This window comes from Schistocerca piceifrons, chromosome 1 (assembly GCF_021461385.2).
Source record: "Schistocerca piceifrons isolate TAMUIC-IGC-003096 chromosome 1, iqSchPice1.1, whole genome shotgun sequence".
Lineage (NCBI taxonomy): Eukaryota > Metazoa > Arthropoda > Insecta > Orthoptera > Acrididae > Schistocerca > Schistocerca piceifrons.
This window is the reverse complement of record NC_060138.1, coordinates 1,239,643,585-1,239,668,592: the sequence shown is the minus strand read 5'-3', so window position 1 is coordinate 1,239,668,592 and position 25,008 is coordinate 1,239,643,585. Positions and strand designations below refer to the sequence as shown.

At 40.1% G+C, this 25,008-nt stretch overlaps 1 protein-coding gene across 4 annotated transcripts in view; it reads left to right on the top strand.

Annotated features, from left to right (window-relative positions):
* Positions 1–25,008, top strand: part of LOC124803155 (probable ATP-dependent RNA helicase DDX56) — a 107,466-nt gene that overhangs the window by 41,064 nt on the left and 41,394 nt on the right. For all 4 annotated transcript variants that reach the window (XM_047264346.1, XM_047264359.1, XM_047264339.1 and 1 more), the window contains 3 exons: positions 3,981–4,122; positions 8,322–8,422; positions 9,181–9,322. In XM_047264346.1, the coding sequence (XP_047120302.1) occupies positions 3,981–4,122; positions 8,322–8,422; positions 9,181–9,322 (385 nt within the window). The remainder of the gene's footprint in view (positions 1–3,980; positions 4,123–8,321; positions 8,423–9,180; positions 9,323–25,008) is intronic.

The window sequence follows — 25,008 nt, the reverse complement described above, 5'->3', positions numbered from 1 at the left end:
TGCGTGTGCGCGTGAGCGCGTTTTTTTCTGCCGATGCCGATGCCATGCTGATCTTGGATGGCGTAGCCGTGCCTGCCAAGGATTTAAATTCCCTTGCATAGTGCTCTCATTGTGTTTGTGCCTTGAAAATGATGGGATGTGCATCTGTTTAAATGTCAGCAGTTGTTGGAGATATTATGTGGCTGGCTGCATTCATGTTAGTTATTTGAACAACAGCTGAATGGTTTGACCATTATCCAGAACAATTGTTGATGGTGTGGCATGTAATGTGGAAATCATTTCACTCGCATGATCTTCATAATGTGCAGGTAGCGAAGCATGTTTTAAATCTAATTTAAAATCATTTTCCTGGACAACAACTTCAATTCCACTGATGTATTTCTATTAAAAAAGGAAAAAAAAAAATAAAAGCAGACCATTTTTTAAGTTTGGTTGCATGAGTATAAATAATATAACATGTTCAGTTCATTAATGTTAACAGTAATCATGTATATATATCCTGTAAATTGGCTCGTTCCAAATGATTTTGACAAAAGAATTGTTCAAATGATCTATGGAACATGTAACTGACCAACAGCAATCTGCTGGCCAAGAGAAAGACATCTAACAGTTCCACTAAATAACATTTGATGATCTTGCTTCGTGGTATTGTTCAGTATCACACAATGAGCAATAGTAATAACAGGTATCACAACTGTAAGAAATGAAAACAATCAAAATCTCAGCAGGTACAGACTGAGACCACAGGACAACATGCTGCTTGAATCTGAAGTATAGTGCAAGTAGCAAATGTTGTAGTGGTGGGAGGTGAATGTTTGGCAACTGTGGGTGGTTGCTGTAGCTATAGGTCTCGTGAGATAGACTGAATGAATGCCATGCCTTTCTCAGGAGCCTTACCCCACTGCATTATTCATAGCTGTCAATTCTAAACAAATTTTGAACAAAGTAAAGAAACTTAATGAATTGTTTATATAACATATGCCCAGAATTGGCCTAAAATAGAACTGTGAGGGACGTACCTTATAGTAAAGGCACTTTAGATCACTGTACTTGAAAATTGAAGGGCTCGGCAGTAAAAAATGGTAAGGGACAAATCAGTAGTTCTGAGAAAATGCACCACAAATATTTTAATAAAATCCCATAAATCAGATATCTGAAATACATACAAAATAATTTTTTTTCCTTCGGGTGCAGCATTGCTTTATTACACAGTGTCAGTAGTTACATATTTTTAGTATGTAATATCAACTCAAAAAAAATTTCAAAATTTCAAAAACATGTACTTAACATTATTTACTCAAAACATTGTAGTTTCAACACACTTTCTTAACATTTTTTACGTGAAAACATTTTATTCTCAATGCATTTACTTAACATTGTTATTTTACTTAAAACATTGTTTTCTCATTACATGATTGTCTGTCTTTCTTCTTCATCTTCTTTTTGCTGAAGGGCAGTACCCTCCTTCTGGTTGGAGTGAGTCATACCAATCATGATATACAGGAGGTATCCATTTTAAGCTTGAGAGAATGTCTCTTAGCTTGTCTCCTTTAGTAGGAAGAGGTCCAGATTATTTCAGTTTAAGCTCTGTGAGGAAAGAACTGCTTGCAGGTCTTCCATGTTTTGATAGGGTAACAGATTCTAGGCAACCATTGTATGTATCACTGAACATTAATGTTGGGGTGGGACTTTGTAGCTCAGCAGAAAATACGAGTTGAATGCAATTCCTAATACTGAATTTGCTTTGAGCAGTTGACGCTTGTGGTTTATGGAGTAGCTGTTTCAGTGCAGAGAAGCTGCAGAAACATTCTTGAGTCATATGAGTTACCTTGAATGGCTTATTTCGCTGGGATGTTCTTAGAATTACTTCCCAATGATAAAGTCCACACACACTTTGATAATGTGAGGTGACATTTTTCTCCACCTGAGAAAAAAGTCTCTGTCACTAGGTAGCCAGCTATGTCCAGCCTGAGGAAAGATGTGCTCAATGTATCTGAAACAACCAGACCTTAACAGGTAGAGCCAAAATGCCACTAAGGTCCAATTCTTGTTTTGTCCACTACAGCTGTCGGAAAACGCAATCAACTTTTCACCTTTGATGTCTTTCTTTTCGAAATACATCTTTAAACAGCTTGCTATTTCAACTGGTCCCCTTTTAGCTGTTGCTTCACCCCAGAGAAAAAAATGTCCTTGGCTATCTGCACAAGAATGGACACTAAAATTGTTGTTGTTGTCTTCAGTCCTGAGACTGGTTTGATGCAGCTCTCCATGCTGCTCTATCCTGTGCAAGCTTCTTCGTCTCCCAGTACCTACTGCAGCCTACATCCTTCTGAATCTGCTTAGTGTATTCATCTCTTGGTCTCCCTCTACGATTTTTACCCTCCACGCTGCCCTCCAATACTAAACTAGTGATCCCTTGATGCCTCAACACATGTCCTACCAACCGATCCCTTCTTCTAGTCAAGTTGTGCCACAAACTTCTCTTCTCCCCAGTCCTAAAATTACAGCACCATATTTTATGCTTATAAAACGTTGACCCAGTCAGATTAGGTGTGGGTAGTGTCTATTGCAAATCAAACATGATTACATGATTATTTTGATTTTGTTTTGCTACTTTCATTGCTTCACATATTGCAGATTACCCAGCTTCTGCTTTTTGATGGTGAATCTCCTGCTTTATTCACAATGAATATAGTACAGTTTTGTTTTTACAGTTCTCAGCATGCTTGATTGCTACATAAATTGAATCACATTGTTGACAGGGGTCCATTTTAGGCATCTTGAAACTTATATTGAATTCCTCAGTAAATATTCATCGAAATTTGTCTATAGAAATAGAACTTTTGCTTGCCGACTAACATTCCTTGACGTACTTGTCATAACAGAGCTGCAGGGAATATTCCATACTTAAGTGCTCTTGCAATGAATCTTTTCGACTGGGGTGACTCCTGTACTTTGGAAGTTCGTCAATAAATGCTTTCATTTGAATATTTTCTAGGATGACTGGTCTGCTTAGCTCTGCCATTAGAAGTAGGTGAAATGGCACAATTTTTCAATCATTTCATGATATTCTCTACTCGCCCTCTATTTTTCTGAAGTCCATGAATGCAATTGTGCAAACAATGATATCCTTTCTGACAGTTTTCACTGTATATAGAATTGTGTGACTGCGTCTAGATATCTCTTGTTTAGTCTTCTTTTGGATAACAGTTTTTGATCGCAAGCAACCTTGTAGGTAAGAATTTTGAGTATCGTAGTAATTCATTTCCCGGATATTTTGAAATATTGTTTGTTTATGTACTTCATTGACAAGCTGGAAACATTTTTTAGGGCATTTGCATGGTGGGTCTGTCCTTTTTCCTTCAACAACATTACCCTTACCTCTGTACTTTGTACATACTGCTTTCCTTCATTCCTAGTTTTCTTCATCTGCTCTTGCACACTGCGACATTTTAGCCTCTTTCATTCTTTCTATATGCTCTGTTGATCATTAACATGTTTAGTGTCTGCTTCATCATTGTCACTACTTGTAGGATCTTAAAGACAAGATTAAAGCCTGGTAAACTTCCAATCCTTAACTAAAAAAGAAGCATCTGGCTACTCATTTTAAGGATAAGTCCTACTACAACTTTTTTGGGTAGTGAACCAGCGAAGTCTGAAATTTGGCAAAATGGTGCCATCTATTGGTTTTTCGTAGAACTTTTTACTAATATGAATGAAACATGTCATTCTGACATTTTACAATTAATATCTCTGTTTCTCGCAGACTGTCCCTTACCATTGTTTACTGCTGAGCCCGTCAATTCTGTATTTAGCACTTGGTAGTATGTTCACTAGTCATTGCCTTTAAGAAGAAATGTAGGAATATCACATTATCATAGATTTAAAGTGATAAGCAAACACACTCGGTGTTTGAAATCTTCTCTGAGAAGGCATTATACTTGAATGTATGCACATAATTTTATATTTTATAATTTCAGCAAAAGGAAGAAAGATAAAGAGTCAGGTGTTTCAAGAGGAATAGACTTCCAGTATGTTTCCAATGTTATTAACTTTGACTTCCCTCTTGATGTAAACTCATATATCCATAGAGCTGGTCGCACTGCTCGAGGAACAAATCAGGTACAATATTATTATAATGTGGTTTTGATTTTAATGTTTATAAAAAAAGATTTTGAGTTACTACATCATTGATATGTAATGCATGACATAATTGCTTGCGTGCTTCTATACATGAATTAATTGATGAGGTGCAATATTCAGAACAAAATCATATTGTGATTTAAAAATTGGAGATAAAATACTTTAGTTAATACTCACTGTTTTTCTTTAACCTGCCAAGACATTTCTCATCCACATTTTTTTTTTTAATGTAAAGGCTTTTCAGCGATTTTTCAGAAACATTAATGTTTTGATGAAACACTCTGGTATTTGTTGTAGTTGGTATGATTTGTAAATTAGGGTTTCATCAAATTTCTGTTGTGCAATGGTGTCAGTAGAATTTTATTATTTGGTCACTGTCATGAACTTTCAGATATTTATTTTGATTCAGGCTCCAATGGAGTTCTTTCTGTTCATGATTTTGTGCATAACTTTGCCTGTATTTACATGTAAGGCATGCTGCCATCCCTTACAGCAACTAGAAATGCTGACACATTTGTTTTGATTTTCCTTTTCACTTTTGTGTAGATGACAGTATTACTAGAAGTAGGAAAACACACAAACAAAAAAAGAAAAAAAAAAAAAACATTACAATTCCTGAAAAATTTAGCCTGAAGTCAGCTTTGAAAGTATAGATTTCCTTGTCTATTAATGTGGAAATTCTTGGTAAACTTGTTTGGGGAAGGTTCTTGTAGATGAGTTCAGATTTTGTCTTTTCTGCTCAGTTAAATTTTAATCTGGTGACAGAGGAATGACTTTGGACAGTTTGTAAGAGAGATTGTCTAATTATATCTGGCCTTAATTTAACTGTGCTTGCGATTCCTATCCACAATAATAAATGCTTCTTTCTTGATGTCTTCAGTATAGGTCAGCAGCTGAGAGAGTAAATGTCAGACTGCAAATCCATAGGTCCCAGGCTTAATTACTATTCGGTCCTAGTAGGATGGTATATGGTATGTAGATCTGACGCACGTGGAAGGTAATCAAAGTGATGTTCAAAGCTGGTGCTGTGCCGAGACTTAATCCCATTGGCCATAGTCATGAGCTCGGTGCTTTAAATAAACCTTTCTTAGCAATGTGAGAGAGTTTCGGAGCTCTGAGGCTCTGAAAATAATGAAAGTGTTAAAAATGAGATCTCCCTTATTTGATTCTTCTGTATAAAAGACCTGACATTGTATTTTGTGTAAATGCGTGATGGACAGTTTCAACACTTAAGCTGCAAACCAAGTGCTGAAAGACAGAACCAACAGTACGACAGCTCAGGAGTGCCAAGCATGGTCTCTGTGGGCTGAAAACCATTTTCTCATGAAAACATTTGTCATGTCTGAGGCAGAGTTTGTGATCTGTGACATAAGAGCCACCAGAGCAGCTGGCATTGATGAACTGTGTGTAGAACAAATTGACAGTTTTGGACTGCATGAATGACTCTTGTTTGTGATGAAAACCTGTGTTACAGACTTAAATATCCTGAATACATGGAGGAAGGCCAAAGTGGTCTCATCATCGAAACTGGGGGAACAGTCAAATGATGGAAAAAGTTTCTGACCTGTTTCACAGCTCTGAGATATCTTGTCTGACATTGCTTCACATCAAAAACATCATATTAGAGAAATTCATATACCAGTGAGTGTGCTTCCACTCTAGGAAAATGATTTAATGGCCAGCTAATAAATGTGAAGCAATACAGGGAGGATGGGCTTGAACAAAAGAAGGTTACTGGAGTGGTCTTCATTGACCTACCAGTTGTATACGACACTGTCACTCACCAAAAGTCACTGATTAAATTATACGATCTGATGAGAGACTGCTGTATGGCATCCTCTGTTGGTGCCGTTCTCCATTGCAGGACATTTTATGTCAACTTTTATGGGGAAAGAACAGTAGGTGGAGGATAGAGGCGAAAGGCACACTACGAGGAAGCATCTTGGTGCCAGTACTGTACGGCATGTACACAAATGACCAACCAATACCAAATGACATCAAGTAATTCATATATGCTGCAGTGGCAGCTCCACGTTAGAGCTTCTCATCGGTAGAAGAGATAAGAAACTGACAGACTAACGTTGAACATGCTCTGTCTGTTATGATGCTAACCATCTGAAGTGAAACCCCGGCTAGACGCAGGTTGGCACTTTTCATCTTGCTAATCATCATGAGAACCCAATGTGACAAGGTGAGATGGGTGACTCCAGCACTGTTCACAGCCTAAATATGTAGGCATGACCCTGGATCACTTCCTGAAGTTTAGAACATTGCCTCGACTCCAGAGCCAGTTTCTTTGTCAAGAACAACATTATTAGGTCAATGATGAGCAGACCCAAGGTGTTAATCCAGAGCACCTCTGCTTGTATGAAGAATGTGGACATCACAGTGAAGGAAGGAGTCCGTACTAATTGCAACAGGATGTCGAATTTGACATGTGTAAAAGATCTATGATTCGTCAGCATTGCATGCACTCACATGTGCCGGGACTTTGAATCACATGTGGAGAGGGCAAAGCTGGAAATGAACTCATATCACCGAATGCATAGAGCACCACCATCAGGAGACCCATATGGCCCAATAATCCCTTCATGCAAAGAACACAGGTTCTCATGGGTGCGTATCAGAAGCACTGGCAGAAGAGAGAACAGACCTGGAGAACTCTAACATCTTCCCAAGCAAAGAGTTGGCCTCTGGCAGTAAGGTCCTCTAACCTGCATTGCAAACTTTGACCAGAATGAGTGTGTGAGTGTATTGCCATAAGATCAGCTTGCAGAAGTTTGGCCTTCTGGGCAAAGTAGATGTTCTGTGCAGGTGTGGTGAGGCTAAAGATGTTGTGTGTGAGAATGGTGAGACTCAGTGTCTGGGCCACTAACTGCAGTGCCATCTACAGGATGAACATTCCACACTAGACCATTTTAAAGTAGATAACAAGACCATTTGGAGCATGATTTTGTGGAAGAAAACTTGGTTAAATAGACATGGAAATAAATAAATTTAAAACATGCAAATAAAGTAGGAACCTGTGAAATGATTGTAATCTACTGTTCTATAAATTGGGTTATGTATCACATTGTTTCTTAATTTTTTATTAAGTTGGTACAGTAAATAATATTAAGCACCTGTTTTCGGCACTGAGTATTGCAAACAGATAAACACTGACATTTTGTGTGTGTAAAGGGGCACTTTTTAACAGCATTTGGAAATATTTGATAATAATTGCATTTTACTTGTGTTATAAATGTGAAAGGAATGGCCTCAAAAATATCACTTTTTATCGAGTGATTTAGTAAGTAAGTACACTGTTCTAATATAAATAAACAACAGTTGACAGAAGTTACTTGTATTTCCCAAATAAATGCCTGTGTAGTGATGTGTCTTTTCTCTTTCACTGTTTCTTTCTGAATGTTTGTTTTCCTGCATCAGATGATATAAAAGATATATTTTTAATATTCTACGTGACTACAAGATTCCACGTTTCACAAAAACTCGAAAATGAAGCACATTTTTATATAACTGAGTTGAAGCCAAGTTGTATTTTATGTAATATTACTGAAGGGTGTTTATCGATTTTATTCCCTCTTTTCAGTTACCCTACATCTATGATGTAATATGCAAGAAATGCACAATGTTTGTTATATAGATGCTTGCACCAAAATTTCATACTGTTAATTATTCTACAAACTGCTTAAGTTGTAACATCTGTGCCTGCATGTGGTATTGTATTTGTACTGTGATGGTATTAGAGGCAGTTGCAGGTGTCCCTTAACATAGGCTTTATTCGTGTTTGTCCTTCATCTCATAAACTCCCCAAACACCCCCTCCCCCTCTTGAGCAGTTCTTGCCTGCAAGTCAAAACATGGAAAATGGGGTGACGATGCAGGGGTTAGTATGTTGGATTCATATGTGGGAGAATCAGAGTTCAAATCCCTGTCTGGCTTGGTCCTTGTGACAATGTAACACAAGAACAGATCAACTCAACAGTGTTAAATTTATCATCATTTCTCAGTGTCAGATGTTCTGTTAATGTCATCTCAGATCTACCAGTTTATAGTTGCATTTTTATAGTTTACACAATTTGAAATAAGTGTTACACATTTTTAACCAAGTCATTTACTTTTTGTGCTCTGTGTGAATTTTATGTTAGTGTATTTAATATGTTTGCTTTTACTTTGCAGGGCACAGCTTTATCTTTTGTGAGTATTAAGGAAAGACCACTGATGCAAGAAGTTGAACAATTTCTTCAAAAAAGCTGTGGAGACAATAATAATATATTGAAGTAAGTTGTGGGGGGAGAGCTTTGCAAAGAAGCATTTTACTCCGTAACTACATAAATATCAAGTCACTCATTTGGCAACAGAAACAGTTTATAACAAACACAGTTGACACGTGAAAAGAAAGTGGTATCATTTCTTAGCTCTCTGCAGTTAAAAGTCGGTGTGTTTGTTTTACAGTAAATGGGCTTCATTTCTGTTGGGCACTTCCTACTCAGAGGGGGCTGTCTTTTATGTATATTCTTCACTAATTGTGTTGTGTTGAAGGTAAATTGATCTAACTGTTGTGTTTTTGGCAGAGTTCATAAGAAGTATCAGCTTTTCTTAAACATTTTTGCCAGTTAAATTACTCCTTTGATTTGTAATCATGAAATGTATAAGGAATCTTTGACTAATAAATTGGTTGATAACTTTGTATAATAATATAGTGATGCAAAATTGTTGAGGCTTTCGTGTCCACTTGTTGACAAACTGCCTATTGGCTTCTGTCTCGGGTTCTTCGGCCGACGTTCATCTAATGATTTTTCTGACGTTTCGCCAGCACGAGTGGCTGGCATTGTCAAAACTTCACCACCGGCAATGGAGGGTGAAGCTTTGATAATGTCAGCCACTCATGCTGGCGAAATGTCAGAAAAATCATTAGATGAACGTCGGCCGAAGAACCCGAGACAGAAACCAATAGGCAGTTTGTCAATATAGTGATGCACATGATTGTCTCCCATAGTGTCATAAACATTTTTTTTAATTTTTTTTTTTATCACAGAGCATACCAGTTCAAACTAGAGCAGGTAGAAGGATTCAGATATCGTGCCAAAGATGCCTGGCGTGCAGTCACAAGAATTGCAGTTAGAGAAGCTCGTCTAAAGGAGATTAAGCAAGAAATCCTCAATTCACAGAAACTGAAGGTAAAAAATACTATCAGCATATGATAAATATTTAACAAAATTTTAAAATGTTTCACGCTGCAATCATACTATCTTTTGCTTTGAATGTTAGATTATTTTTTTAATATCAGAATATATGAGTCTTTAAATATTAGATTCACTCCCAAATGAATAATTTACTAAGTAAAGGCTTAAAATTTAATATAGGACATCACTTGAGAAACATTGTGATTAAAACCATCATCCCAAATACTATTAAAGGTACCACTTCATTTGGCTTGGTTGCCACTGTATGAGCAAAACAATGTTACCTGTAAAATCACAAAAGTAATAAAGTAAAATCCCATATTAATGAACCTACTTTTAAGGAATTTCCACTTTTAATAAATATTTCCTTCAGTCGCAGTGAAATTGTCATAACAACACTGTTACTGAAATTTGCTTTTTACTAACCGCATTTTAAGAAAATGACTGCCCACAAAGAATAAATATTAAACATTTTGCAAACTGAAATCCAGCTCTTATGAAATTCCTAACATGCTTGATAGTTGGTGACTATTCATTTTATTTTTGAACAAATTGCAGTAAATTGCTGACAGAGAAAATAATAATAATAAAAAAAATAAAAAAATAAAAAAATTATGGCTCTGAGCACTATGGGACCTATCATCTGAGGTCATCAATCCCCTAGAACAAAGGACTACTTAAACCGAACTAACCTAAGGGCATCACACACATTCATGCCCGAGGCAGGATTCGAACCTGTGACCATAGCAGTCGCGCGGTTCCAGGCTGAAGCGCCTAGAACTGCTCGGCCACATCGGCCGGCAGAGAAAATTTCCGTAATTCACAGTCGATTCTTAGGTAGGTTGTAGTTGTTTGTCAGTAATTTCATACAAGTGCTATTTCTGTGTGTTCATACGATGTGCCATCAAAGATAATGTTGCCATTAGGCTCAAGTGCACAAATTCATTGCATTGCGTTTTTTGTGGACCTGTTGAATTTATATTAGTGACACTGTGTTGAACTGTGACTATATTGATCATGCAGTTCTGTTGTACAGTTTTCGAGCCATAGTACACCACACAAAACAGTTCTTTACTGATTCTATGTAAATCTGTAGACTGTAGTTGTTGATGAATTACTTTATTTTCAGACTTGGATGCACAACGTAAGATGTCTCGTGAAATGTTATCATGAGAGATCTGTCAAGAGAATTCTGACAAGAGACTGCCTAAAAATATACATCCAACTTTGTTATTCCGTTTGTGTGCATTATTTGTATTGGGTCCATGGAATCTTTCGTCTGGCTTATTCCTTCTAGCTGCAATTGGTGCCGAGGTCTCTCTGCTCTTGCTCTGATGTCACAACATTGGCTGCTGTCCCCCATTGCCATTCGTCGCCCAACCAATACCTCAAACAGGAAGTGAATCAAACAAAACAGACAAATATGTAAAATACATAAGTGGAACACTAGTTTTCTGAATAACATCATGTAACATGACTTAATACCATTATAACACTGTAACTTGACAGGTTTACTCATTCATATGTCATCAAGGGAGCAGAAATTTTCATATGATACATTTGCACATATTTCAGGTTTTTAAGTCCCAAAATTTCTGCACCTTTTCACCTGCCAGCCCTATGAATGAGTGAACCAATCTAATTTCTATATTTATAAAACTAAATAAACTATAACATAAATAATACATTTCTTTTTCATATACGTAGCACCTCATTTGCTAGATTAACAATCTGTTTAAAGGAACAGATCAGAGAATCCTCGTTCATTGTGACCTTAATGTAAAATTGTTCTTTTTTTCGTAGCTATAATGTGCAACATTATGTTCAGCCTAAGCGAACCCTGTAAAGTCTTACTAATAGAGTTAATCAAAAGAGCCAGGTCAATTATTACAATTAATTTCCAGGAGGGTGGTGGAAAAAGGGTTATTGATTTGAAAATCCAGTGTCTTGCAAGAAGTTCAGACTTTTAATTCTCAGTTATTATCGAAAACATTACTGGAGGTATCAGTTAATCAAATACAATTTTTGAAAATAATTATAACAGTCTAGATCCCAAGTGACTGGTTTCGATCGTCACATGATCATTTTCAGACCTACAGACGTGTTGATGGAAAACTGCAGTTGACTATCATCATTCAGCAGTTCCTGCTTTATACACTTCATACACAGCTATTGTCCATCAACATGACTGTAGGTCTGAGGATGATCATGTGGTGAGCAAAACCAGTTATCTTTCAATAAATGTGCCTTGCAATCCAGACTATTATAATTATTGTCAAAGATTTTTTAAGTCTCAAAATTTCTGCACTCTTTCATATTCTTCATTTTGAAAGTTTTGTGTAAGGAGAATGCTGGAGATTCAGCAGAAACTGGAAATTATTCATGATGTGGAAGTATTGGAACAAAGCACACAATTTCACACAGTCTTCTTTGTGCAGTGCATACTAAAAAATTACCATTTCTGAGTATTGGAACTCATGGCTCTTACACTTGAAAAAAAGCAAAAATTTGTGCATCATCATTTAAACAGCCTAAATGCTTTTGGTTTATCTGTGAAGTTATCCATCCAAGTCAAAATATGTACAATGACCTGAAATGAAAGTGTGTAGCTACATGAAGTTTATCCCCACCATTCTTTCAAGTTGCAGCTGTGTTGTTCCTTTATTTCCATGCAGCAGATCCAAGGTTGTTTATTTCCTGCACTACACCCTCACTACTCATGTCAGGCGTGAAAAAATTTCAGCTTTTATATTAAAACCTTATACGCAGCAACTGATTTGTCTCATACAATTGGTTTACGAAACACATTTTATATCACAATGTTCAGGAAGATTCCAGAAGCCTTTAATTCAATAAAATCCAGAAACACTTTTTTTTCCATGGAGGTAAACTGTTGATTGAGATAGAGATACAGATGACAGGCAACGATAAGACCTTGTAAATTTTACAGATACTGGTGTGAACTAAACAGTATGTAGTTGCTAAATGCTAATTCATGTGCAAGCAAACAGCCTGCCTGCAATGCACAGTTGCCACCTTTAATGTAACTGCCAGCAGCTGATATCGATTGTGACTCAGAGGCGCTACAGCATGCGGTGGATAGTCACCACCGGGGGCAAGCGCAAGGCTGATCCAGTCACGGCAGCAAGGCCAGACAGGCAGCCAGCCATGATTCTGTCTTGTACAGTCTATTGCATGAGTTTTTTCAGTCATGCCATTCTGCTTATTAGATTTTGACCCTTCATTGTACCTTGTTCTCATTATTAGCTTTCATTCAGTGTTCTGCTCTTGAATATGATTTTGTTTACTGGTAATGCTTTCGTATTGGGAGCAAATAGAAAGGTGGTGACAAATACTTAGCATATTGTGCTTTTGGCGATTATGTATGTTCATCTTGCCTCCTCTTTTAGACTAGAGATTTTAGTGTGTTGCAGAGTGGCTGGCCCATCCTTTTTCTTTTTATTCTCGTGATCAGCCAGCCTCAGCCATCTGCTATATTATTTTAATACTTTACACTACTTTTCCTTTTAGTGTATGTTTTCCCCTTTTATTTAGCTTTCTTTTTTTCTTTCCGTGTGGTTCTCCGTTAGTTTTCCGCCCTTTTCATTTCCCCAATTTCTTTTGGGAATTGTTTTAACTTGAACCTTGTTTGCATGAGGAAAAAAGGGACTGATGACTGATGACCCTTTAGTTTGGTCCCTTTATACTGCAAACCAACCAACCAATGTTTGCACATAGTGCCAGTGTTATGGACCCCAGTTTCTGGATCTTTGGGAGCAACAGTTGTCATTTGCTCTTGTGTTCTCGCACCTGTTTGTACAAAGTGGTGCAGAAATTGCAGCCACTCTTTGATTCTAATGTTTTGTCTTTCAGTGATCTGTGTGCTCTGTTAACTGAAGACCAGTCATCAAATGGACATAGTTACCACTAGACTATAGCTCAATAAGTGTCGTAAACACCATGAACAGTCTTATGCAGCATGGATTGCTGACTTTCAGGGTCTTACTTGCAAGTGCAATTTAGTGTTTCATAACTGTAAAGTTTTGTATGGCCATGGGAACCAGGATGGCTCCTTCGTACGCCGATGCTTGGAGGGGGCTTTCCTGGGATCCATAAGTCTTCAGCCCTTGGTTTGGTTTAGATAAATTGATGACATCTTTACCATGTGGACTCATGGTGAGGCTGACATGTTAAAATTCCTGGAATCTCTGACTACTTTCTCCCAGTTAAATTTCACATGGTACTGTTCCGAATCCCATGCCGCTTTCCTTGATATTGATCTTACCCTCATCAAAGGCAAGCTACACACTTCCGTCCATGTTAAACCTACCAACCAACAATAGTACTTATATTTTGACACTTGCCATCCTTTTCATGTGAAACGTTCCCTCCCATACAGCTGTGGCATCTGAGGCAAACATATTTGTTTGGATGCAGACTCTTTACAGCAATACACCACCATTCTCACTTGAGCTTCCACTGCACGCAGTTACCCCACCAGCCTAGTTCAGAAGCATATTTCCCAAGCTATGATATCCAATCCTGATTCTGCTGATCCCTCCAAAAAATAACTTTCAGTCACATCACTGGTGACTCATATTATCGTGGTCTGGGATGTATTAATCAGCTACTTTAACATGGCCATGAGTCTCTAAAATCATGTCCTGAAATCGGATCCATTCTGCCTGAAATTTTGCCCACCGCACTTAGAATAGCCCTTCCAATATCTGCAGTATTCTTGTCCTTGGTTCTTGATACCCACCTGGCCTTAATTTACATTAATTTCTTCCGTCTCACCATTTCTTCACAGGAACTACTCTTTCCTTCACTACATTTTAATTCCCTTTTAGATTTTTACATCGTTCATTGTCTTACCTGTCTTTTTTCACCACCCCTCCTCCCACATCTGTTACGTACAATGTACTTAGCTTTCCACTCTTATCAACTCATGCATGATGTTTAAGCAGTAATTTCTGTCTTACATATTACTCTGCCTTCCGTCTTTAAGCTTTCAGGCTTTCAAATCTTATCTGATGCAGTCTCCAACAATCAGTCTTTCCTTCTCATACTGTGTGGTAAGTCTCCCCTGACCCTGGTTCTGGGCGACTTTCCTGAAATCTAACCTCTCTTCCTAACCACTCCAGTCCTTTTCCTTCACCTTCAATCCTTCTACCTGAAGAAGGAGCCACTGGCTCTGAAAGCTTGCCTATTTACAAGCTTCTTTTATGTGTGTGTTCTGCTGCCACTTGGTGAGTAGATTTTTTTATCAATCGAATTATATTATTTTTTCAGAAATTGATTGTTTTCATTGGTATATTAGCCCATGTGGCCTTCATTCCTTCTTATGTTACCCTCTTCTCAGTTTTTGTTGTTGTCTGTCTTGTTCAATCTGTCATCTGTTTTCCACCTTATGTTTTAATCCATTTGTTTATTTATTAATCAGCACTTTGCTCCTACATCTTTTCTAGTATTGATTTCTGTGCACTTAGAAGGGTTCTTTTTTATTTGCATATAACAATTCCATTGGTATTTACGAATTTGCATATGTCAATTTATAGTTCATTACACTATATGGCCTTCTCCTGATCGTATTTCACCTATTTATTTGCGAATTTGACAGCTGTTTTCTTTCCCACCCTCCACTTATCTTGTTCACACGTAATTTTTGGTTTATCGGCAAACCACTATGATTGACTTTTAATGCCATCCCTTATGTCACTTTCATTGCAAAACTAAGTGTTTTACACTTTCTCCTATGACTTTCGCCTTCTGCTTACCCAGTTTTTAAGTTTTTGTCTGTTCCCATGACTTGCCAAATTGATTTTTTTCGTTTTTTCTTTTCCAATCATTTTTTTCATATCATGTAGATTGCTCACTCATTACCTCTTATTAATGATTTTTGCATGAATTTTTCTGATTTTATCGAATTTTTTCCGTGCTTCTGTTCCATTTTTCCATGTTGTGTTTTTGCCACTCCCACAATGTCTAACTCTCCAGACTATCCTCTTTTGCCATGATGAATCCTATCTCATATTACATCTTTTCTTTTTGAAAACATGCTTTTGCACTATCAAAACTAAGGTCCCACATTTTGTTTCTTGAAACTTGCATGTCCCTTGAAGTTACTCCAAAAGGCCTAACATCGAATGTCCCTGTTTCTGGATGTAATCCTACTCCACACCAGCCTATTTTACAGTTTCAAACACAGCAATCTCTTGCACTTGTCCAGCTAATCTGTGACCTCTATGCCTCCTCGGCCATTTTCGACTGCACCAGATTTCTCTCCTCCTATGAAATCCTGCAGTTATCTGCCCCTAATGTTTCCTTGGATTGTATCATCTGCCAATCCAACTTCAAACTGCAACAACATGCCAGACTTCAAAAAGCTATCCCACCTTCTGCTAAACTACCTGAACAGTGGTGTTTCCCTTCCTGTTATTCTGCAGCTCCCTAAACAGCCACACCATCAACCACCACTCATCTTCTACAAACCAAGCTTAGCCAACCACCTTAACATCCCACAGCCTTCACCACTGCCTCCCAGACCAAGAATAACCCATAATCACAAGAACCAGTCATAACAGTACAGTGTCCTTAACCTCTCATCTAAAGCAATCTCCCCTCCTGAATAATCTGTATTACCTAAGGGTCTCATTTTCAGCCCCAAACAGTCACACTTTCAGCCCTAAGCCTGCATTTGATCATGTTCCTTTGGTGAAGGACCTACTTTCCTTCAGACTTAATATCAACTGGAAATATCGCTTTGCAACCAAATCCCAAAACCTTACCAACAACCGAGCGAGGTGGTGCAGTGGCTAGCACACTGGACTCGCATTCGGGAGGACGACTGTTCAATCCTGCGTCCGGCCATCCTGATTTAGGTTTTCTGTGATTTCCCTAAATCGCTCCAGGCAAATGCCGGGATAGTTCCTTTGAAAGTGCACGGCCGACTTCCTTCCCCGTCCTTCCCTAATCCGATGAGACCGATGACCTCGCTGTCTGGTCTTCCCCAGACAACCCAAACCAACCTTACCAACAGCAAACCTGACATTAAACCCTGCCTTGAACAGTTTGTGCCGTTCACCTGCTTTATTTCTTCATTGATATTCCTCAGTATCGACATACTATATTGTTATACGTGCTGTAAAATGCGGGGTGGAAGTTCAACACTGATTACTGTAAATGATGTAGCTGACAGTTGCACAATTGCGTTTCACAGTTCTTTACTTTCACTGTTCACAGCCCCCTAATATTACACAATTATATAGCCAGTTCACTATTGGTAAATGTTGATAAGCGTCATTAATAGGTTGCAGGCAAACATCAGTGTTCTGCTACAATAGTTAGCTGTTGAACATCTATGTGCAGTAAAAACCTAACCACACACTTCATGGTTCTTGCAGAATAATACAATACGTGTGGCACCATTTCTCAAATAAATTGAACATATATTGTCATTAATTGTTTTAACACACGGGCTATTTGTGTTACACTTATTCCGCTGTTAAGTTGATGCATTGTTGTTACTTTAACCGGTACATAATTCCCCTCTAAAAATCGGTCGTGGACTGACTGACTCAGGACCAAAAATTGGTCCTTTATATATCCTCACAGTAATGGGCACTGAAACTATACATTGTTCGATGTTTAAGTTACAGAAATTACAGTTAAAACATAACCCATTCAATTAACTGAATACCTCAAAAAATTCTTCTTTTTAACAGTTCCTTCTCCTACAAAGGTTTAAATAATGAAATTAACAGATTTAGTTACACAAACAGTACCTTTGACAAACCTGGTAATTATTTTGGAATTAATTAAGAGCTGGCTTTACTAATATGGTTTGGAATAGGGCCAAATAAATACTTTAAGAATCCTAGTAGTTCTTCTTCCAAATGTTTATAATTAGCACACAATTTATATTTATTTATAAGTCAACAATAAAATCTGTCACAAAACAATTACTGATTTCACCCTATAACAAAGATATTAACTGAGAATTGTCAAAATAAATTAGGAAATTAATTACATACACAAAACTACATACAAATATATCTAAAAACAAAGATGATGTGACTTACCAAACGAAAGCGCTGGCAGGTCGATAGACACACAAATAAACACAAACATACACACAAAATTCAAGCTTTCGCAACAAACAGTTGCTTCATCAGGAAAGAGGGAAGGAGAGGGAAAGACGAAAGGAGTCATTCCACCCCGGGAGCGGAAAGACTTACCTTAGGGGGAAAAAAGGACGGGTATACACTCGCACACACACACATATATCCATCCACACATATACAGACACAAGCAGACATATTCAAAGGCAAAGAGTTTGGGCAGATATGTCAGTCGAGGCGGAAGTGCAGAGGCAAAGATGATGTTGAATGACAGGTGAGGTATGAGTGGCGGCAACTTGAAATTAGCGGAGATTGAGGCCTGGTGGATAACGGGAAGAGAGGATATATTGAAGGGCAAGTTCCCATCTCCGGAGTTCGGATAGGCTGGTGTTAGTGTGAAGTATCCAGATAACCCGGACGGTGTAACACTGTGCCAAGATGTGCTGGCCGTGCACCAAGGCATGTTTAGCCACAGGGTGATCCTCATTACCAACAAACACTGTCCGCCTGTTTCCATTCATGCGAATGGACAGTTTGTTGCTGGTCATTCCCACATAGAATGCATCACAGTGTAGGCAGGTTAGTTGGTAAATCACGTGGGTGCTTTCACACGTGGCTCTGCCTTTGATCGTGTACACCTTCCGGGTTACAGGACTGGAGTAGGTGGTTGTGGGAGGGTACATGGGACAGGTTTTACACCGGGGGCGGTTACAAGGGTAGGAGCCAGAGGGTAGGGAAGGTGGTTTGGGGATTTCATAGGGATGAACTAAGAGGTTACGAAGGTTAGGTGGACAGCAGAAAGACACTCTTGGTGGAGTGGGGAGGAATTCATGAAGGATGGATCTCATTTCAGGGCAGGATTTGAGGAAGTCGTATCCCTGCTGGAGAGCCACATTCAGAGTCTGATCCAGTTCCGGAAAGTATCCTGTCACAAGTGGGCACTTCTGTGGTTCTGGGTTTGAGGGGATGAGGAAGTGGCTCTGGTTATTTGCTTCTGTACCAGGTCGAGAGGGTAGTTGCGGGATGCGAAAGCTGTTATCAGGTTGTTGGTGTAATGGTTCAGGGATTCCGGACTGGAGCAGATTCGTTTGCCACGAAGACCTAGGCTGTAGGGAAGGGACCGTTTGATGTGGAATGGGTGGCAGCTGTCATAATGGAGGTACTGTTGCTTGTTGGTGGGTTTGATATGGACGGACGTGTGAAGCTGGCCATTGGACAGATGGAGGTCAACATCAAGGAAAGTGGGATGGGATTTGGAGTAGGACCAGGTGAATCTGATGGAACCAAAGGAGTTGAGGTTGGAGAGGAAATTCTGGAGTTCTTCTTCACTGTGAGTCCAGATCATGAAGATGTCATCACTAAATCTGTACCAAACTTTGGGTTGGCAGACCTGGGTAACCAAGAAGGCTTCCTCAAAGCGACCCATGAATAGGTTGGTGTACGAGGGGGCCATCGTGGTACCCATGGCTGTTCCCTTTAATTGTTGGTATGTCTGGCCTTCAAAAGTGAAGAAGTTGTGGGTCAGGATGAAGCTGGATAAGGTAATGAGGAAAGAGGTTTTAGGTAGGGTGGCAGGTGTTCGGCGTGAAAGGAAGTGCTCCATCGCAGCGAGGCCCTGGACGTGCGGAATATTCGTGTATAAGGAAGTGGCATCAATGGTTACAAGGATGGTTTCCGGGGGTAATAGATTGGGTAAGGATTCCAGGCGTTCGAGAAAGTGGTTGGTGTCTTTGATGAAGGATGGGAGACTGCATGTAATGGGTTCAAGGTGTTGATGTACGTAGGTAGAGATACGTTCTGTCCTCCGTCACAGCGGGACCCACCTCCTCTTCCTCAAAATCACCCTCTCCAAACCTTCCAGGAATTTCTGACTTCCAGCCTTGCCTCTCAATCCTTCTTAAAAAACCTTAATCTTACTCCCAACATCACCACTACTGAAGCTTAGGCTATCCGTGATCTGATGGCTGACCGATCCATCGTCGTTCTTCTGGCGGACAAGGGTTCTACGACCGTGGTACTTGATCGTCGTGAGTATGTGGCTGAGGGACTTCGTCAGCTTTCAGACAACACCACATACAAAGTTTGCCAAGGTAATTCCATTCCTGATGTTCAGGCGGAGCTTCAAGGAATCCTCAGAACCTTCGGCCCCCTACAAAACCTTTCACCTGACTCCATCAACCTCCTGACCCCACCGACATCCCGCACCCCTACCTTCTACCTTCTTCCTAAAATTCACAAACCCAATCATCCCGGCCGCCCAATTGTAGCTGGTTAACCTTCAACCCATTACATGCAGTCTCCCATCCTTCATCAAAGACACCAACCACTTTCTCGAACGCCTGGAATCCTTACCCAATCTGTTACCCCCGGAAACCATCCTTGTAACCATTGATGCCACGTCCGTATACACAAATATTCTGCACGTCCAGGGCCTCACTGCGATGGAGCACTTCGTTTCACGCCGATCACCTGCCACCCAACCTAAAACCTCTTTCCTCATTACCTTAGCCAGCTTCATCCTGACCCACAACTTCTTCACTTTTGAAGGCCAGACATACCAACAATTAAAGGGAACAGCCATGGATACCAGGATGGCCCCCTCGTACGCCAACCTATTCGTGGGTCGCTTTGAGGAAGCCTTCTTGGTTACCCAGGTCTGCCAACCCAAAGTTTGGTACAGATTTATTGATGACGATCTTCATGTTCTGGACTCACAGTGAAGAAGAACTCCAGAATTTCCTCTCCAAGCTCAACTCCTTTGGTTCCATCAGATTCACCTGGTCCTACTCCAAATCCCATCCCACTTTCCTTGACGTTGACCTCCATCTTTCCAATGGCCAGCTTCACACGTCCGTCCACATCACACCCACCAACAAGCAACAGTACCTCCATTATGACAGCTGCCACCCATTCCACATCAAACGGTCCCTTCCCTACAGCCTAGGTCTTCGTGGCAAACGAATCTGCTCCAGTCCGGAATCCCTGAACCATTACACCAACAACTGATAACAGCTTTCGCATCCCGCAACTACCCTCCCAACCTGGTACAGAAGCAAATAACCAGAGCCACTTCCTCATCCCCTCAAACCCAGAACCTCCCACAGAAGAACCACAAAAGTGCCCCACTTGTGACGGGATACTTTCCGCAACTGGATCAGACTCTGAATGTGGCTCTCCAGCAGGGATACGACTTCCTCAAATCCTGCCCTGAAATGAGATCCATCCTTCATGAAATCCTCCCCACTCCACCAAGAGTGTCTTTCTGCTGTCCACCTAACCTTCGTAACCTCTTAGTTCATCCCTATGAAATCCCCAAACCACCTTTCCTACCCTCTGGCTCCTACCCTTGTAACCGCCCCCAGTGTAAAACCTGTCCCATGCACCCTCCCACCACCACCTACTCCAGTCCTGTAACCCGGAAGGTGTACACGATCAAAGGCAGAGCCACGTGTGAAAGCACCCACGTGATTTACCAACTGACCTGCCTACACTGTGACGCATTCTATGTGGGAATGACCAGCAACAAACTGTCCATTCGCATGAATGGACACAGGCGGACAGTGTTTGTTGGTAATAAGGATCACCCTGTGGCTAAACATGCCTTGGTGCACGGCCAGCACATCTTGGCACAGTGTTACACCGTCCGGGTTATCTGGATACTTCACACTAACACCAGCCTATCCGAACTCCGGAGATGGGAACTTGCCCTTCAATATATCCTCTCTTCCCGTTATCCACCAGGCCTCAATCTCCGCTAATTTCAAGTTGCCGCCACTCATACCTCACCTGTCATTCAACATCATCTTTGCCTCTGCACTTCCGCCTCGACTGACATATCTGCCCAAACTCTTTGCCTTTGAATATGTCTGCTTGTGTCTGTATATGTGTGGATGGATATATGTGTGTGTGTGTGTGTGTGTGTGTGTGTGTGTGTGTGTGTGTGTGTGTGTGCGTGTGTGAGTGTATACCCGTCCTTTTTTCCCCCTAAGGTAAGTCTTTCCGCTCCTGGGGTGGAATGACTCCTTACCCTCTCCCTTAAAACCCACATCCTTTCGTCTTTCCCTCTCCTTCCCTCTTTCCTGATGAAGCAACTGTTTGTTGCGAAAGCTTGAATTTTGTGTGTATGTTTGTGTTGTTTGTGTGTCTATCGACCTGCCAGCGGTTTCGTTTGCCAAGTCACATCATCTTTGTTTTAGATATATTTTTCCCACGTGGAATGTTTCCCTCTATTATAAACTACTTACAAATTAGACCTGATGCTATATTCCTTAAGACTGATGGGCAACCTTTCTCTTTTATGGAAATGCAGATTATACTCATGCATGTTAATGGTAATTAGGCAAAAATGAAAATAAAATAAAATGAAATGAAAGAGGCAGATTGCAAAACAAGAAAGGAAGTAAAGAGATTCCAGCTTGCTTCGTCTGAAGTTCAGACCACAATCCCAACTTGATCCACCACCACTACCTCAAAATCATCCCTTACAAGCCTTCCAAAAATTCCTCACATCCAGCATTGCTTCTCAACCCCTCCTTAGGTCCCTACAACATGACCCTAACCTGTCCTCTGTAGAACTCCAGGCTCTATGTTCCCTGAAAGCTGGTGACTCCTTCAGTATCCTCCAAGCACACAAGGGATCTACCACTGTAATACTTGACCGAAAGGAGTATGTTAGTGAAGGTCTATACCAACTGTCTGACACATCTAAATACAGCATCTGGCATCAAGATCCCATCCCTGTGATTCAAACTGATCTTAAAACCTCAGGGCACTCACAAGGACCTGCTTGTGTCTGTATATGTGTGGATCGTTATGTGTGTGTGTGCGAGTTTATACCTGTCCTATTTTCCCCCTAAGGTAAGTCTTTCCGCTCCCGGAATTGGAATGACTCCTTACCCTTTCCCTTAAAACCCACATCCTTTCGTCTTTCCCTCTCCTTTCCTCTTTCCTGATGAAGCAACCGTGGGTTGCGAAAGCTTGAATTTTGTGTGTGTGTTTGTGTTTGTTTGTGTCTCTGTCAACATACCAACGCTTTTGTTTGGTAAGTTACATCATCTATGTTTTTAGATATGTTTATGTCCTTGGTTTTATAGGCCTTAGGCTATAGTCCAAGGCATATTTTTCTGCCTAAAGTGTCATCTTCCAATGCTGAAGATATCTTCAGAGGCTATGCAGCCTCAGATAGCAGTACATGCACTGTACAATGTTTATTTATACTTTGAAAGTAAATTTGTTAAAAAAATAATCACAGGTATGTTGATGACTTGTTTTTTATTTGATGACACCATGGATGGAGTAAATTTTTACATGGACAGTTTAATAGCTTGCGACATAAAATCATGTTTGTGATGTAAACAGAAAAGTATGCAAGTGGGTTTGCACATAAATATTTCTAAATGACACATACAAAAACACATTAAATTTCTTTTGTAAGGCTACCTTTATGGATTTAAAAATAATTTAATAACATGGATTTAATAATAGCCATTCATACCATAAAGCCCTGCAGAATCTGCTTGGACACTCTCCCGAGGGTCATTATGGTGGGGCCATCGCTGTCACTTCGGAGCCAAGCTAATAGAAGTGCCATGGACCAATCAGTGTCTTCATACACGTTATCCCCCAATTCGAACATTGAAGGAACTCGAGTATACGGGGTGGAGTGGAGGCAGAATGATGATCTTGCATTGAGTTCTCTGAGACCAAAGTTAAGGTGCCCTTCATGTCATTGTGCCAGCAATGTGACTTAGAATAATTGTGAAAGGCCGGGTCAGCCTGGCTGGAAATGTGCTCTGGCCACCCTTACCGTACACAAGGCTAAACTTTCTGGAGGACTAGGTTGCAGGACAATGCCATGGTTACTTTGTGCACCATCAGTGGGAATTCATCCAGCATTTGTTGTAGATAACTGTCCAGAACCTGATCAAACTCCACGTCGGGCCCCAGACGGAGGCAGGAAAGGGCTTTTCATTGGTGGGGCAAAAGTAGATGTCATAGTGGTAACTGCTTGAAAACAACGCCCAGTGCTGCGGACACTATTCCATTTCTTTCAGGGAGCTTAGAATGACAGTTTGACTATGAAATCAAGTTTTTCTGATCTTTCAACAGGTGTAAGTAATATGCCGCCTTACAAATAAACGTGAAAATTCTTGCTTCCATAAGTGATGGGTAAAGCCTCATTCTCAATTTATGAATAGTTGAGCTACACCACAGTCAATGTTTGGAGGTGAAGGTGATTGGCATTCAGAACCGTCCAACAATTTACAGAACAAAACTGCCACAATGCCATACTGGGATGTCTACAGCGTGCCCAGTGTAGACAGATCACCCCCCCCCCCTCCCCCTCTCTCTTCTTGGACAGGTGATTTAGGGAGCATATGATTTTTGCTACTTGGGGAAGAAACTTGGCATAGTATGAGATTTTATCCTGGAATGACTACAGTTGTGTGCGGTTAGGAGGGACGTATTAGTGGTTGAGTTGACATAGCTGTTTGTGGCTGTGATACCCTTTATAACTAAGAACGTGCCCTAGGTATTTGGCACTGGTTATAAAGACACTGTACATTTCTAACTGACAGTGCAAGCCATTTTCCTGGAGCTGTTGAAAAAGGACCGAGGTTCCTGCTACATCCACGTGTGTCGACCCTGTACCAATGGTATCATCCACATAATTAGCACAGACTGGAGTACCTTATATCGATTGTTCTAAATACTTTCAGCAAATGTTAGGTGTACTAGCAGCCCCAAACAGTAATGGATTGCACCTGTACCAGTCAAATGGCATATTTAAGACTAGCAGTTGACATGATGTAACAGTGAGCAACAGTTGTTGATATACATCCTTTAGATATATCATTGAAAGATAGTAGATACCATTCAGTTTTAGTTAAATCCTCTGGGCAAAGCATAGAATAATGGTCAGTGTTGGACTGGATATTTACAGTGGACTTGAAGTCACCACAAATGTTTAAAGACCCTTTAGATTTTTTAAGAACAACCATAGGTATCACCCAGTGACTGGTTGACAACAGGAAATGACATCTTACTCCTGAAGCCATGCAAATTCTGCTTGAACAACTGCTCCAACCACAATTGGTAGTGGGCAAGCTCTACCAAATTTTGGTGCAGCTGAAGACTTCATTGAGATGTCAGTAGTAAAATTACTTGCACACCCGATCAATGATTCAAAAATCTCTTTGTACAAAACCCACAGAAAGTCAGTATTAGAAAAAGGCACCACATCAAGCTCTGAATTGACTTGTGAAAGTCCATCCTTGTGCCGGCCGTGGTGGCCGAGCGGTTCTAGGCACTTCAGTCCACAACCGCGTGACTGCTACGGTCGCAGGTTTGAATCCTGTCTCAGGCATGGATGTGTGTGATGTCCTTCGGTTAGTTAGGTTTAAGTAGTTCTAAGTTCTAGGGGACTGATGACCTCAGATGCTAAGTCCCATAGTACTCAGAGTTATTTGAACCATTTGAGTCCATCCTTCTTGTGGAAGTGGGACAGTGGCTGATAAAATAAGTAAGGGAAGTGGAACACTACAGCTGTATTTTCAAAGT